Source organism: Netta rufina (genome assembly GCF_964035555.1).
Source record: "Netta rufina genome assembly, chromosome: 2".
NCBI lineage: Eukaryota > Metazoa > Chordata > Aves > Anseriformes > Anatidae > Netta > Netta rufina.
Window position 1 is genome coordinate 9,445,854 of NC_140124.1, and position 15,382 is coordinate 9,461,235.

Here is a 15,382-nt window from a genome sequence, read left to right on the forward strand (position 1 = left end):
AGAATTTTTATTGTATAACAGCTTTCCTGGAGTTTCCACTGTTTTTTGCTTGCATTTGTGCATATATTAGTAAGGTGTGCAAATGATAGGTGATTAAAAATATATGTATGAATATGTATAAAAGGCAGTTGCATAAGATACAAAATGCATAAGGTTGTGTAATACATAAAATGTTTGTTTTTCTTGTAAACTATGAAGAAACTTGTTTATTGAGCTATAACAAACAGACTGGTACCATAAGTATTAAGGACATTAATTACTGTTTATAAGCATTGCCTCTAACTGGATAAGGCAGAAAATTATTCCCTTGAATAACTCAAAATACCTAGACTATGGAACTTCTAAAGAAACACGAGAGAGCTGGACCAACTTAGCTATAAGGGAAAACATAGACTGGTTTAACTGCATCAGTGTGTGTTCTCGTGTGGATGGCCTGTTTCTGCTTTTCAGACCATTGTATCTTCACTATTTTAGAATTTTACCTTGCTATGCTCAGGTAAACCATTAAATCACTAATACTTGTGAAGATTTTAGAAAGAGTTAAAAATGGGGCCTTTAAGCAGCAAAATGGTTCGTCTGTGAGAGTCCGTACATACTGTGCTTCCAGATGATGTCATCTGCCTGAGTATTGCAGCTAGATATGGTGGATCATTTACAGGAGACTGTAGCCTTTGAGTGCTGCTGTAGAGCTCTGCAGGATTGTTAACAGCTTTGTCCAAGGCTGAAACCCAGTGACTTTTGTTAATGATAAATGTTATGTGAATAGTTAGAAAGGCTTAAGTTTATTTTGATAATCCAGTAACTAGACTAATATGGTAACAACGGGTTTGTCAAGATTTTTCAGCTTAGTTTCTCTCTTTGGAAATATCCTGTTGTAAACGACTGAAAATCTAAAATTTTAAAAGCAAGTGTTTTAGAAAAAAGTTCTGGAAACCTGTACTTTCTTTTAAAGTATTGCCTGGCTTCTATAGGCTTGTATCCTCTATCTCATGCAGAACCTATAACAGTAACACCAGCTTCTTCCATTGACCTACGCGCCTCTGAACAGCTCTACTCTTGGCATCCTCCATCTGCAGCTCCCCCGTGTCAGACCTGTTCCACGTTTATTGCTCCCAGAGTCTGTCCATGCTATTAGTCTGCTTGTCTCCTTCCCTTCAAACATACAGTACCCCAAGCCTCTCCCTCATCTCCCTTCCCATAATAGCATCAGTTCCCTCCATTCCATTATTGGTTTGGGCAGTTGGTGGATGAGGAGCACATGGGCTGTGGCTTTATGTGGAGCTGCGTATGCCAATTTTCCTGGCTGTCAAGCAGACAAATTGACATATTGAGCAGAGATGATTAAAAACTGATCTTTCCTTGCTGTTTCTGTAATCTGGTCACTAAAGGAATTTCTATTCTCCACCCAGTTGCAAACTACTGCAAAAGGGAATATTTTTGAATCCTCTATTCCTCTGTCAAACTAAAAATTCAGCTGTTAGTTCAGAAGGTGTGCTGGAAGGAAGATGGTGAGAAAAGATGACACCACGTTCATATAAACCTTCTTTGATAAGAAATCAGGCTAAAAAAAAACATGAATGTGTGAAAACAAGCAGGTAACAACATGCAAGTGACTTGTGTGAGCCCTCTTGACTCCATCTGGGTTAAAGCCAATTAGTGTGAAAGTACTGCTGAATCACATATGGCCATGTTTATTTGTGCTTTTTCATTTACTTAAATGGCAGACTGAGTTCTAAATGCCCTCTGTTGATGGCTCCATCCCATATTTCTTTTCAAAGAAAGAAGCTGTGATGGAGAAATGCAGATAAAATTGACTAATTGACTGGAATAATTGAACTGTCAAAGTCATGTAGTAGTTTACCTTTGCTGTACATGCACTTTTTATTTAAAATGCTTTTAACCCTTAGCTTAATAGGCAGAATACATTGACTTTAATTAAAAATGTTTACTAAGTAAACTCAGGGTAATCACAGATAAGCATTTTATCAGAGATTCCAAAGGCTTGCAATGTTGGAACCTGCCCCAAATGAATATACATCAAGTATAGTGGTGTGCTTGGGTCATGTCATGTTAAATTGGTGCTTAAAATATCCCTGCTTAAAGTGCTTTGAGGAGTGTAAGAAAAAAAAACAAAACAGACAAACAAGAAAACAAGCAGAATAAACAACAAACAAAAACCCCAACAAAACATGTAATTAATGAATAGTGAAATGCCCAATAGCAGAAGGGCAGCAAGAAGCTGGGCACCACAGCTATAGGAGCCAAAGGAAAAACTGAAACTGTGAGTATAACCTATACAAAAGAGCACTGACAGGAAGCAGTTACCTCAGTTTTGTGATATAGTCTGTAAATAGTCCAGGCTCTGAGAGTTTGTGGGTTTTTTTTTAGTTTTAAAAGAGATGGTTACTAAAGATGAAAGTGAAACAAGCTAGAGTTACCTCCCCCGTCCCTCTGTAGGACTGAAGTTAGGTAGGTGTTAATCACAGTATCTAGTTGGTAAGCAATACCATTTTTTGGGCTGCAATTAATTTACACTCACAGGTGCTCAGCAACTGATGTTCTTCCCATGAGGTTAGAGCAGGATTGTTGCCTCTGCTGTGCATCACTCTAAGGTGTATGGGTGTATAAGGGGGTTCAGAGAAGCTGCATGGTGACAGTTGTGTCTGTCTGTAGCTGGGGCTTCTTGAATTCTTTTCTAATCTTTTCTTCTTGAGCAGGTTATAGAATTTCTTAATGTTTTCTTCAGTATTTCAGTAGTCACTAGGACTTAACATGATTACTGTAGCCTTGCTGTTAGGAGAGAAAACTCATTGAAATAAATGCTGTTTTTCTGTTGGTTTCACTACATTTGGTTTAATCCTGAATTTTTAAAAGGGGTTTGATTGGAAGTAGATGCTGTAGTTGAAAGCGGTGTAGTTCAAAGTGCTGTACTTTTAAACTTTAAACTTTTTTGATCATTGAGATGGGAATATTACGTATTCCTGTGATGAAAATAATAATGATTTACTTCATAATTGTCTTCTGTGATGTATTTTTTCTTAATTGAAAAATTAAAATGTCAGTAATAAGAAAATAACTTTCTTCTTTTGAAGAAACTTAAAAATGCAGGAGTACTTTATTTTTAAATGCATTTTGTTTTCAATGTGTTTAGACTGCTTATTTCAGGTTGTGTGTAGAAACTAACATTTAAAGAAAGGTAAGGCTTTGGGTTACTGTTTAGTAAATAAACTATTTTAATGTCTGTATTTTTACACAAGATAAAATGAGTCACTTGAATTAAAAAAAAAAAAAATGTTGTTTCCAAAATTTATAAAATTTTCATTTCTATTTTAAGTGGGTTTGGAACCAGCACCTCTTTCTGTATCTGAAGAACGACAACTTGCAATTCTGACAGAGCTACCTTTTGTAGTTCCCTTTGAAGAAAGAGTAAAGGTACCTAATTTCTAATTTTATGTTCAGTTGTATTTTTCATTTTTTTCCCCCCAATAAGTGTAATAAGAGCACTTAAATAAGTAGAAAATGGATTGTTTCCCTACAAAAGGATATGATACACCATAGTGTTTTTCTACAGCGTTTGTGTAGTGACTGAATATGTCAAGTTAGATTACTTTCCTGTTTTTTACTACTTATATTGCCATTTAAAAAAAATTCATTAAAATTAGAAGCACAAATTCCAAGGTAGGAGAGCAGTACTGTGTTTATAATAAACTTCAGTCCCGACTGATCTACGTGATTGCTCCCTCTTGTGGTAAGCTGAGCTCTAACTGGTTTAGCTGTAGGAAACAGATTGCAAGGTCAAGACTGGAGGCTTTTGTGTAGTGGGTGAATTTACTCAGAATGAGGTGATGGATGTCAATTTTAGGAAAATAATGCCTAGAGATTAAATTTTTATGTTCATAGCTGACTAGCTGAACTTAAGGGGGTATGTAGTTTAAAACTTCTGAGATTCATGTACTGTATGTACTTGGTTTTGAATATTTTCTAGGTTTTGAATATGTAATTGTTAGTTCTATCAGCTATTTCAATTTGCATTATATATTTTTAAAAACCTATAGCATTTTTGAACTGTTTTTGTTGTTAAAAGTATTACTTAAAAATCACTCAGTGAACTGTCTTGGAAACATTAAATTACAAGACACCATCAAGGGAATGAAGAACAGCTCCGTAGGGAAAGTACATCAGTATCTGTCAAAAAGGCAATGGTAGGTTTGATAGAAAAGGACTGTTTTTTTTCAGGTTACTATGAAACAGCTGTTCCCACAAAAATCTTAACACCATATGGCAACACTGCACAAGGATTACAGCGAAACAATTGGAAGTGACCTGAAGCAGGGGCCTGTGTATCAACCGGCTACAACCTCTGGGCATCTTAAAGCTGTGTTAAGATGTACATATTTTAAATTTCTGGAATTCATAAAACCTGTTTTGCTTTATCACAAAAGCTGAAACTTGGCTTTTCATTTTGAAGGTTAACATCCTTTTAATCATAAAAACTAGATGAGAGTTTGCAGAGAAGAACAAAGCTACAGACTGAGCTTTTATATTCCTGGTCTACGTCAAAGACGAGATCATCTTAAACTGCTTTTTGGAATAAGTGTGGTCCTTCTGGTGTAGTAGTGGGAGACAACATGGCTTTGGAGTGCCACGCTGCTCTTAAAAACAACTTGCAGTAAGGGAGGGAGATAATTCCCCTCTCTCCAGTTGTCATCACTTCTAACAGGCCTGGTGATGCAGCTCAGTGCTGTTTCAGTGTCAGTTGCTCCATGTGACCTTTTCTTTTTCTTTTTTTTTTTTTTTTTTTTAAACTTCTTTGTAGGATTTTTACTTCAAATTGCCAAATATTAGATACTCTCAAAGGCAATTACTTGGTCCAGTGTCATGGTAGGCTCTCCACCCTACTCACCCCAGGTGATGTTTTTCCCTTTGGCCTTTCAGCCCGTTGGTGTGCAGCTCTCAGTTGGATCCTTACCTCTATATAGCAATGAATGCAAACTACATCAAATATCTTGATTCTGCATGGGAAGCAGTAACTTGAATTTTATCATGGGTTACACCACTTATGGGGATATACCACTAGGGATTTGCCTCCAGCTGGACTTTGTGCCACTGATTTTAACCCTTTAGGTGCAGTTGTTCAGACAGTTTTCAGTGTACTTCACTGTCAGTTCCATAACCCATCCTGTTGTCAGCTTGAAAATGATGATGTTATGGTGTGTACTTCAGTCAGCATTGCTTATTTTCCATCTGTTATTCTTAAGGCACTGTGAATGCTTCAGTTATGCATCAGGGTTCTTACTTTCAGGACTTGTATATGCATGAACACTGGATCATTTAGGAGTCCAGACTCTGTCAAGACAAATTTTGCTCTGAGATCCCCCAAACGCTTTCCATCTAGTATTACGTAGCAGTAGTTAATAAACCATATCCAGCCGTGCTTCAGGAAAGAGAATGGTGGTGAGCATATTTTCATGCCTTGTTTGTAAAAGGACTGTGTCGGTGGTTATGTCTTGATGTGATAAAACTGTAGAAAAATTTAGGTCAGGACCTGTGGAGGTGCTCCAGTCCACCTCCATCCTCAGACAGGAATAGCTTCAAAGTTTGATCAGGATGCTCAGAATCAAAGATTGTGATTTCATACTCTGTGTAACCTTTTCTGGTGCTTAACCACTCTCATTCTGATTTTATTTTTTTCTTCGCATCTATTCAGCGTTTCTTTTCCTGCAGCTTATGGCTGTTTTCTCTTGGCTTTTTGCTGCACACCTTAGGGAAGTCTGGCATTGTCTACACTAATCCTTCTGGTTGGAGTCGCTCTCCTACTAGGAAAGCATCTTTTCCACTAGCTACAGTTGTCCATGCAAATAAGAGATTGGAGGCTCTACGCTATTCTACGCTAGTTTTGTCTGCTGTTGTCAGATTTTCCTCTTTCATGATTTGTGTGTGTATGCACAGAAACATCTGTGGAGAATCTTAATAAATTAAATTTATTTATTTATTAACTAGAAAGATTCTTATATTATTGTGAAATTACATGTTTTAGAAAATGTACTAAAGTATTTATTGAATATGGGAAAGATGCAAGAGAGGACATAGTAAACATACACTTACTCACTATAACGGGGGTGTGTTGAACATTATTTGTTACTTATAGGGGAAAAAAGCCATGCTACATCTTGGTATAGAAACACAGTTACAGTTACTCTTCAGGTGAGCTCTTAAAAGGTTACTGTTGTGAGGCTTGCCAAGGGGCAGTGTGAAATTCAATTTGTACTTCAGCTGGCATTAGTTTTCTTTAGTTGGTGTGATGCTCAGGCAGCGCTACGTGCTATATTACTTTATACTGACACCTCTGTCTTACTACTGGGAATGTTCTTGAGCAATACAAAATGAACAATTGCTTGCTAGTACTGAGAATTGCCTCTGTGTGTTCAAAATACTCTTGTGACTTTTTTTTTTTTTTTAATACTTTGTGTTTCAGAACTCTGAAAGTTAGGGACAGGGAGCTGGAATGACACAATGTCTGTAGATGGGCCTCTATGTAGAAAGAAGTAAGAATGGTATCCTAGAATGAAAGAGTTCTTGCGTGTCTGTCCTCTCTCCTCCCCTCCACTGGGACATGGCTCTGTGTCATGTTTCTGGAGCTCAATGACAAAGTGTAAAAATCACTTTAAAGTGAGCGCCCAAAAGCAACTCAAAGGACACTAATAGTAGTCAGTAACTGTGTTTTATTGAATATTTACATCTGTACAGTGACTTGATTTCTCTCTTTGTTCTTTTTAACAGATTTTTCAAAGACTGATCTATGCTGATAAACAAGAGGTTCAAGGAGATGGGCCATTTTTGGATGGAATTAACGTCACCATCAGGAGAAATTATATTTATGAAGATGCTTATGATAAACTTTCTCCTGAAAATGGTAGGTTCAAACTGAAGTTATCAGAACTTTTAACACATTTAATCATTCTCACCGTATATTAACATCCAATGAAAGTAAGCAAATATGTAACAAGCATGTCAGCTCTTGGGTATGAAAGTCCTTATGAAGCTAAAACAAACAAAAAAAACCCACCTCCTTGTTTTCACAAAGTAATTATAATCTTTTTGACTATCAGTCCTGTTATCTTTAAGACACCTTTCCTTAGTTCAGGCCTACTTTTGTGGGGCTTTTCTTTTTCACTTATCTTCAGCTGTATATTATATATTCATCTATATAGTTAAATTAGATATTATCTAATAACGCTTTTTTCTGTCAGTGTCAGCAAAACGTCTGTGCTGCGCAGGATTTGCTAGGTATGCTGTGGCTGATACAAGAACTATGCAGCCCACTTAATAGTAGCAATATGTGGCAGTATATATTTTACCATGTTGATTTAAATCATACCTAGGTGTGAATTTGTGTGAGAATGGCCACACTGGAAGCCAAAATTCCATTGTATGTAGAGCCATCCAAAATACAGTCATTGTTAATTACATGGTATTTTTGCATGTGAAAGATTATTCCTCAAATACTTGAGGTTTACTGTCTGAATCTCACCTGCTATGCCGCATAAGTTCCTCCTGGAGAACTACATAGTTTAGAGAGGAGGAAGAAAAGGAATTGGCTTTCTGGGTTTGTATAAAATTGTGTTTTATTCTTAGTTTCCTTTGTTCTGGTACAGTTAAAGATACTATTTTATTTCTAAAGAGAATTTTGTATTTAAATACCTCAGTTGAAAGCTATAACTACACAAAAGAGATATTTTTAGACTAATCTATCAAAGATTTAAATTAAATTTAAATTGAATTCTTCTGGTTTTGGAAAATTTTAAAGGCTAATCAGGAAGATGGCACTGGATAATCATCTGGAAATTACATGTGCAATTCATTCAGTTCAGTCTCTTTATTGGTTCTGAAAAGTTTCATCATAATGAGTTTAGTATGATTCAATAAATGGTCTCTTCAAAACAGAGAGATTAATTGTAATTAAAAACAGAAGAAATCGAGCCTGCTCTGCTATGTTGTCCCACACCATCCCTGTTTTTATACACCATACCTAGTAAGTGTATAAAAATACAATTCAGAAGCTGCAGTCGAAGCTTTTGAATGATACAAGGTCAAGTGACAGGCAAGCCAAGCTATTGTTTATAAGAATGTAGCTTTAACTGAGAAACACGTTTTCTATGAAGTAATCATCATATTTAATGTGGTCTTACTAAACTATGAAAGCAGTTTTAGAATGCATGTTTCCCTGACTTAATCTGCAGTCAGACAGCCTAGATGCTTGGATGTATTGCATGGTCACAGGTAATGTAGGTCAGAGAGAATAGTCAGAATTCTGGAAGGTCAGACAGCCCTTGAGAGACTGAAAAAATAGAGAAAAAAAGTACTTCTAGAAACCTGGTGAGTTCAGGAAAGACAAAACCAGAATCCAGTACCTGGGGTGTATTTTTACTGTTTGCAGGTACAAAGAAGCCATAGTGGTAGTTTGCCACTGAAATCTGAAGACTTCTGTATTAGTGCATGTGTGTATGTATGCACATACACATTTATATATAGTATTCCCTAGTGCTGTTTAGTATCAATCAAAACTTCGTTAGAAGTTTTCATTAGACTTCTTTTAAAAAGTTGGTGTTCTGGGACTATAATTTTTTCAAATAATATTAGTTCTGGAATAGGTCAGGCACCATGTGGGAGACAGAAAAGAAATTCTTGAAAATTGCAAGGGATGCAATTTTAAGACTATGTAGAACGAGTTGATTAAAATCGATCTGGGAGATGGATCACGCAATAGGTGAGGTTCTAGAATTGATTAGGAGGGAGCACAGGACATTGTTCGAAGAGGCATCCAGTTTCTCTGTTGGCACTGAGAAAAGAGCTGTTCGAAGTTTGTTCCTCATAATACTTTAACTGAGATCATGAAGAAAACTATTTTGCAGTAGCAGAAATACACTGGTCTGTTTCTTGTGGGTTTGTGTTCTTGTTTGGTTGGTTGTCATATGCTTAATAATGTGCAAGCATTTCTTTTTCCTTTCTTCCTTTTTTTTCCTTTTCTGTACTGGAATTTCCAGGACATTCCATAATAGCCCCTAGTGGACCACAGATAATGGTTCGGTTGCATTGTGGCTGTATGGGTTATAAAACTAAAATCTTTTGTTCTGAGATTGCACTAACTTGCGGGGGAGGGTGTCTTTCTCTAGCTTTTCACCTGTTTTAGTACGTGAATTTGTTTTAGGGCTAATTTTCTTGGTATAAATCTGGTCCTCAGTACGTGGAGGAGCAGACAATTGATTTTCTTCATCAGGCTCCAAAACCCACAATATTTAAATGTATAAAACACTTCAATATAAAAGAGTTTTAACGTCAGTGGCTAATCTCATAGGTCTCCAGGTAGGGAATGCCTGTTTACTTGAGACTCTCTCTTGCCAGTGCAGTCATATTCTGTTGTCTTGCTGTGAATGGTGATGAGATTCCGAACCTTTTGCAATGCTTATATCTAAAAATGGCTATCCTGTATTTCCAGCCAGCAGAATTTCTGTGCAGCAGAGCAGTTCACTTCAGTAAAGAACTAGTAGGTAATTTTTAAAATCCAGCTCAGTTTGTAACCTGTGGAAAGACTGGAAAATTCCTGGTAGATCCAGAGGCAATCATTAATGGGAGAGTGCAGGCAAGACACTAGGTGGTTCTGGGGAGATGCTGTTGCTACAAGGTGTTGCAGATTTTCGTGGACATTAGCTGTCCATCCATAGCACATGCATTTGTTGTACGTGGAATCAAGCAGTAGAAGGCTTTATTGATTCTCCTTCGGTATTGGTTGCTTTGCCAGGAAGCAAGTGTAGTCAATGGAAGGTTTGAGATAAAAGCTGTGTTTTTGGTCTTTGGAAGCCTTCAGTGAAGTGAGCAAAAAGGACCATTTTCCCAGGTCTGTGTATAATTCAAGGACTGAACATTGCTTGCTCTGGGACTTCTGTGAGAATAATTCTGAGAGAATTTTCAGTGACTTAGGAGAAAAAAAAATAATGCTCAGAACACATCTTTTGCCTGTCTTGCTGATGCCTCCACATCCTCAAATAACTTCATATTTCCAACAGAGAAATTATAGATGGCAGCTGGAATTTAAGAAGAGATTTTCACAAGAGAAGTGAGTGGAGCTAACATCTTGATGCTTGCTGGCTAAGGACCATGAGCTCCCCAGCCTTGCCGTTGGTGCTCACGTTGCTCCTTCCAGGGGCAAGCAGTTATTTCAGAGAGCAGGCAGGACAGTAACCCAAAGAAAGGGCTGAATATTTATCTGAATGTCAAAGAGAATTATTTAAGGTGTTGCTCAACAGTCAGCCCCTTTTAAGAGAATGTAGTGCTTACTGATGATCCTTCAGACAGAAGAAAGGTAAACCTTGCATTAATGTTTTATAAATAGAATTTTCAAATAAATCTTGGGCTTATTAACATATTTTGTAAGATTTTTCTTCCCTCTACTAGCATCTTTCCAATCGTATCCTTTGAGGTCTCTCACAACAGGACCCCTTGTGCAAAATGAGCTTTACATGCTGAATATCCCAAAATTCAAGCCAGTAATAGATTTTTTCCAACAGTGCTATTTACTAGTTTAATATTTTTATATACAATTAGCATAGGTATGTTTTGAGTCCATAGTTACATGTGCTTTTATCCAAGTTAAATTCAAGTAGACAGTTACATTTGAGTCTCTCTTTCTCCTTCCTCTGCAGAACCTGACCTAAAAAAGCGCATTCGTGTTCACTTGCTTAATGCACATGGTCTTGATGAAGCTGGTATTGATGGTGGTGGAATTTTCAGAGAATTTTTGAATGAACTGCTTAAATCGGGATTTAACCCTAACCAGGGATTTTTTAAAACCACCAATGAGGGACTTCTTTATCCCAACCCTGCTGCACAGATGCTTGTTGGAGACTCTTACGCCCGACATTACTACTTTCTTGGAAGAATGCTTGGAAAGGTAAAAAAAAAAAAAAAAAAAAAAAAAAAAAAAAAAAAAAGTGTTGTATAATATAAAGCTATTATTACTGAAATTATTCAGTAAATGTTTTTAGATGGGGGTAGATGGCATACATAGTGATTTTTCTAGACTTGAGGAAAAATAACCATCAGATGTTGGATCTGAATTATTTCTAGATCTTACCCAAACTTCTCATTCATTTCAGTAAGTTTGGAGTGTAGAGGAACTGACATACCCTAACTACCATTTGAGTGAAGTGTGTGTATGTCTGTCTCTGTTTATCCTCTTACTTACAGTTAAGTTTCTTGAAGCCTATAGCACTGCTCTGTTTATGGTGTTTTTAATATGGGACTTTTTGGAGTTTGATTAGAGTTAGATTTTCATAATTTGTGATCTCTGAAATTGATTACAGAACCAAACAGTTTCTTGTTGTATGAGGTACAGTTCTTGCAGCATTTAAAATTTGCTATGAGCATCTACAATATTTATGAGCCTTTTAAAAATTGCTCCGCTAATTCTGCTTGGTTTTTCATACGTATTGCATCTTTCTGAAGTTTTAGTGCTTGCTCTTTAGCTGTTATGGACATTCAATTACTAATAGTCCCCTCTTGAATTAGATTTTTTTTTAATAAACTGTTAAACATTTAATACATTCTGTTTGTTTGTTTATGGTCAGATTAAGAATTAAGGATGTTTCTTCTCAAGTCCTTGAAACTATTTTTTAAACCTAATAGTTTTGAAGCAAAATTTGGAATACAAGTTCCATTTCAGAAAAAAAAAAAAAGTATTGATGGCTATTCAGCTATGTAAAATGGAGCATATTTAAAACATTAGTCTTATTTAGCTGCATTACGTATTCTGGAACATAACGTTTTGTTGACTTGCTGAGAGATTTAACATACAGTCAGACGTCCTTATTTTAAACTAGCTGGAAGCAGTTTAAGAGGATGTTGACAAATCTGAGACAGATCCCTGTTTTTTATGGCTGCCAGATTTAGATTGAACTGCCACTTTGTAGGCAAATTCCGTGTTAATGCATTCTGTTACAACAGCCAGTCTTGTAAAATAATGAAAATTCCAAATCAGTCATTTCTACAAATTTATCTTTGAAGAATACTCCTGCTCTTAATGGAAAATGTATTCAGTACTAATATAATAGAAGTTTGTGATTATAATCAATTTTACATATTCAAGGTTTCATTTTTTTCTGTATTTATAGGTTTTTGGAGTAGGGAAGTGACTGCTGCTGTGGTGTCATAGAGAAATTGCATCACTCCAAAAATGTTTGGGGTTTATTTAGGAACAGGGGAGGGCTGAGTTCTGAGTCTTTAGTTTCCTCTGCCAAAGTAACAATTTTCTTCTGTAATTGATTTTCAAATCTTAGCATAAAGACAGAAGTTGCAAAATGTATTTTATCTCTTGTAGAGTGCTTCAAGTACAGTTTTGGTTTTGTCTTTTTAAAATCAGAGGATCTATTATTTAACATTTTGAAGGCATAAATTGTTTTTGTATTTGCAGAATGTTTACATAAGGTAAGAACTGACAGCGTTATTTAATAATTACCCTTGCCCAGGTGCACAGACACCTTTTTAGTGGTGTATGTAGAAGCTTGATGAATTAAACAGAAAGATAAGGCACGACCATACGATTCAAAACCTGTCGGTATTGTGGTCTTGGTTAAGTTATTGAATACTCACTCACCCGTTTTCAAAAATGTGCCCATTTTGTGCTTTGCACAGGGTTATTTGAGAGCAGTATAGGTTATTAAAAGCCCCTTTGTAAACAAAATAGATAAAATGCAAAGGAAGCAATCAGGCATCCACAGCAATTTCTTATTTGTGGAAACCAGTGTGTAAAGAGTGCTGCCACCAAAAATTCAAGAAGTTTCAATGTTACCAGAAAACAAATACATTAAAATACAATAATTTCTCTGTCTCTTGGTAACCACTTCATACTAATATCCAAGTGCATTTAATTTTCAGTACCATAGACTTGCAGGTAATTCGGCATTTCTTCTCATGGGGAAGTTTCTAACAGCTTGGCATCTTCTACGTGAGTTGACCAGCATTGGAATATTTATAAACTGTGCATATGAAAATGGTGCATCTAAAAATTACTTTAACCCTTGCTGAATTACTAACTGCTTAGGTTGTATTTTTGTAATTAGAGAAGAAATGGAACTGAATACATTACGAACTGCGAGCCTGTCCATGCAACTTTTACTGATCGCTGAATGAGCAAAAGGTCTCGTAAAGATAATGCCACGTGATCGTGTAATCACCTATGTTGTCTGAAGCCATTCTTAAAAAATCGAAAGAAATGAGTTTGCTTAAACAACAGCTAATCAAACAATTGCAAAGTTTACATTTCTCAACTTTGAATGACTTTGCTCTGTAATGTAAATATTATTTTAACATCGGTGCCTTTTAAGCTATTTCCTCTTTCTTAAATGTAAAAGCTCAGCTTGCCGTGCACACCTCACATAGCAGTCCTCCTCCACCGGAGGGGTTTGAAACTTTAGTTTCCCTTGCTGAAAGGACAGGAGTGACTTTATGAACCCTGAGAGGTGTCATGGGCAGTCAGGGATGTTCAGACAGAGGTGTTCTGGGCCCAAATTCTGCATGTCCTTTCTGGAAAGCGAGGACTTGTCCCATGTAGAGAGTCCCAGGGGTGTGGATGGGACATGGCAGTTCTTTTGTTTATACCCTAGGTAGCACTGGGCTGTGGTCACCACCTGGTCTGGCTCACTGCCTTTCCACAGGCAGTAGTTACGTCAGCACCAAAAACCTTTCCTCATGTAGACTTTGCTGCTGCAGCTCTGGCAGCGCAGTGGGCTTGGCTCACTAGAAGGCTGAAATTTTGTTGGCAGGCAGCCCAAGCTTGTAGCAGCATGGCCGGAGAAGGGAAGTTTGGAAACAACACCTGAGAATCTGAAGGAAGGATTTTCTCCTGGCTGATCTTTGAAAATCTGCTGCAAATCCAGAAATGGGGAAGCACTGGTCAACCATTTCAATAGAAGCAGTGATCAGTAAAACAGTGGCAGATGCAGAATTGCAGTCTGAACTTCAGTGTGTTCAGACCTAAGCTCAGTCTGATATCACAGAATCACAGAATTTCTAGGTTGGAAGAGACCTCAGGATCATCGAGTCCAACCTCTGACGTAACACTAACAGTCCCCACTAAGCCATATCCCTAAGCTCTACATCTAAACGTATACAGTATTGTCTTTCTCCTGTCCCAGCTTACATTTCACATCGTAAGAATTGTCTGTGTTTCATGATGTATTAGCAATACATATGAATAGCATTACATAAGAATAAGTCAGGAAGTAGGTAGAAAGATCAGAATGATCACTTCCATGGTTTCCTCTTCTTCATTTTGGACATAATGGCTGCAAGAACCAGCAAGTACATGTTTTCCAAGGAATGTCTTTGCTCCTTTAGGAAAATATCTTTATGACACTAGAGATTTTTGTTTAACACACTCGATGCCATCGGTTATGTGAATCCAGCCATCTCCAGTTTTCTTCTCTGTTGAAGAGCATTAGTGAGTGATGCGTTCATGCTGCTGATGAATATATGTACTACCTTTGAAATATAATATTAAATCTCTTTTCCAAAGCAATACAATCTGTAGTTCTTGAAATGGACTTCTGACAAGGTTTAGAACTATGTTGTCAAAAGTTAGCCTTTGCCTTAAATGTTTGGGAAGGTAGCATAAAGAACAAAATGTGGTGGTAGGTTGTTGCTGTTGTGTTGAGCACAGTCCTTACTTTGTGGAACTGAATAAAGAACTGTGGTAGCACAAGAAGCATGAAGGACTAAAAACAATGAATTTTTAAGTTTTAGCGTGTTATATGGAAGGTCAGTAAGCTGGGTGGCCTGATGGATATTATACTGATGAAGGGTAGAGTTGTTTATTTCTGACTTTTTGTGGCTTGTTATACTGATTTAAGATACAATGGACTGTTCTGTGCATATACCTATGTGTTGTTACAATCACACAATTGAAGATGCTATAAAATGTATCTTAGTAAAATTAATTACTTAAAAACTTAGGGTAAAATTAGTTCAAACAAATTAAGTTATTTAACGGCAGAACCTGAATGTGGAATGTTAATCATTTATTAGATTATTTTTCTGTATGTGTGTGCCAGGGGTTACAGTTCTCAACTTTGAATAGATCTGTGATTATTTCATTTGTTGTGCAAAATATTCTTCCTGGCTAGAATGTACAATTTGAAGATTACTGGTGTCTACAGTATCCATTTTGCAGAAAAACTAAAGTAGTTCTTAATCATCCTGAGCCCTTGTCTAAAATAGATTGAATCAATGGGAGCCTTTTCACTGCCAGATCTAGATCAGATCCTAAACTCTCAAATCTATGTACAGAGCTGAAACATCCAAGCAAATGTTTCCAATAACATATTTGTGT

General features: G+C 36.7%; 1 protein-coding gene across 1 annotated transcript in view; it reads left to right on the plus strand.

Annotated features, from left to right (window-relative positions):
- UBE3C (ubiquitin protein ligase E3C) overlaps nucleotides 1–15,382 on the plus strand; it is a 76,521-nt gene that overhangs the window by 35,755 nt on the left and 25,384 nt on the right. The window contains exons 16-18 of the mRNA XM_084282658.1: nucleotides 3,335–3,432; nucleotides 6,781–6,913; nucleotides 10,701–10,948. Of these exons, the coding sequence (XP_084138784.1) occupies nucleotides 3,335–3,432; nucleotides 6,781–6,913; nucleotides 10,701–10,948 (479 nt within the window). The remainder of the gene's footprint in view (nucleotides 1–3,334; nucleotides 3,433–6,780; nucleotides 6,914–10,700; nucleotides 10,949–15,382) is intronic.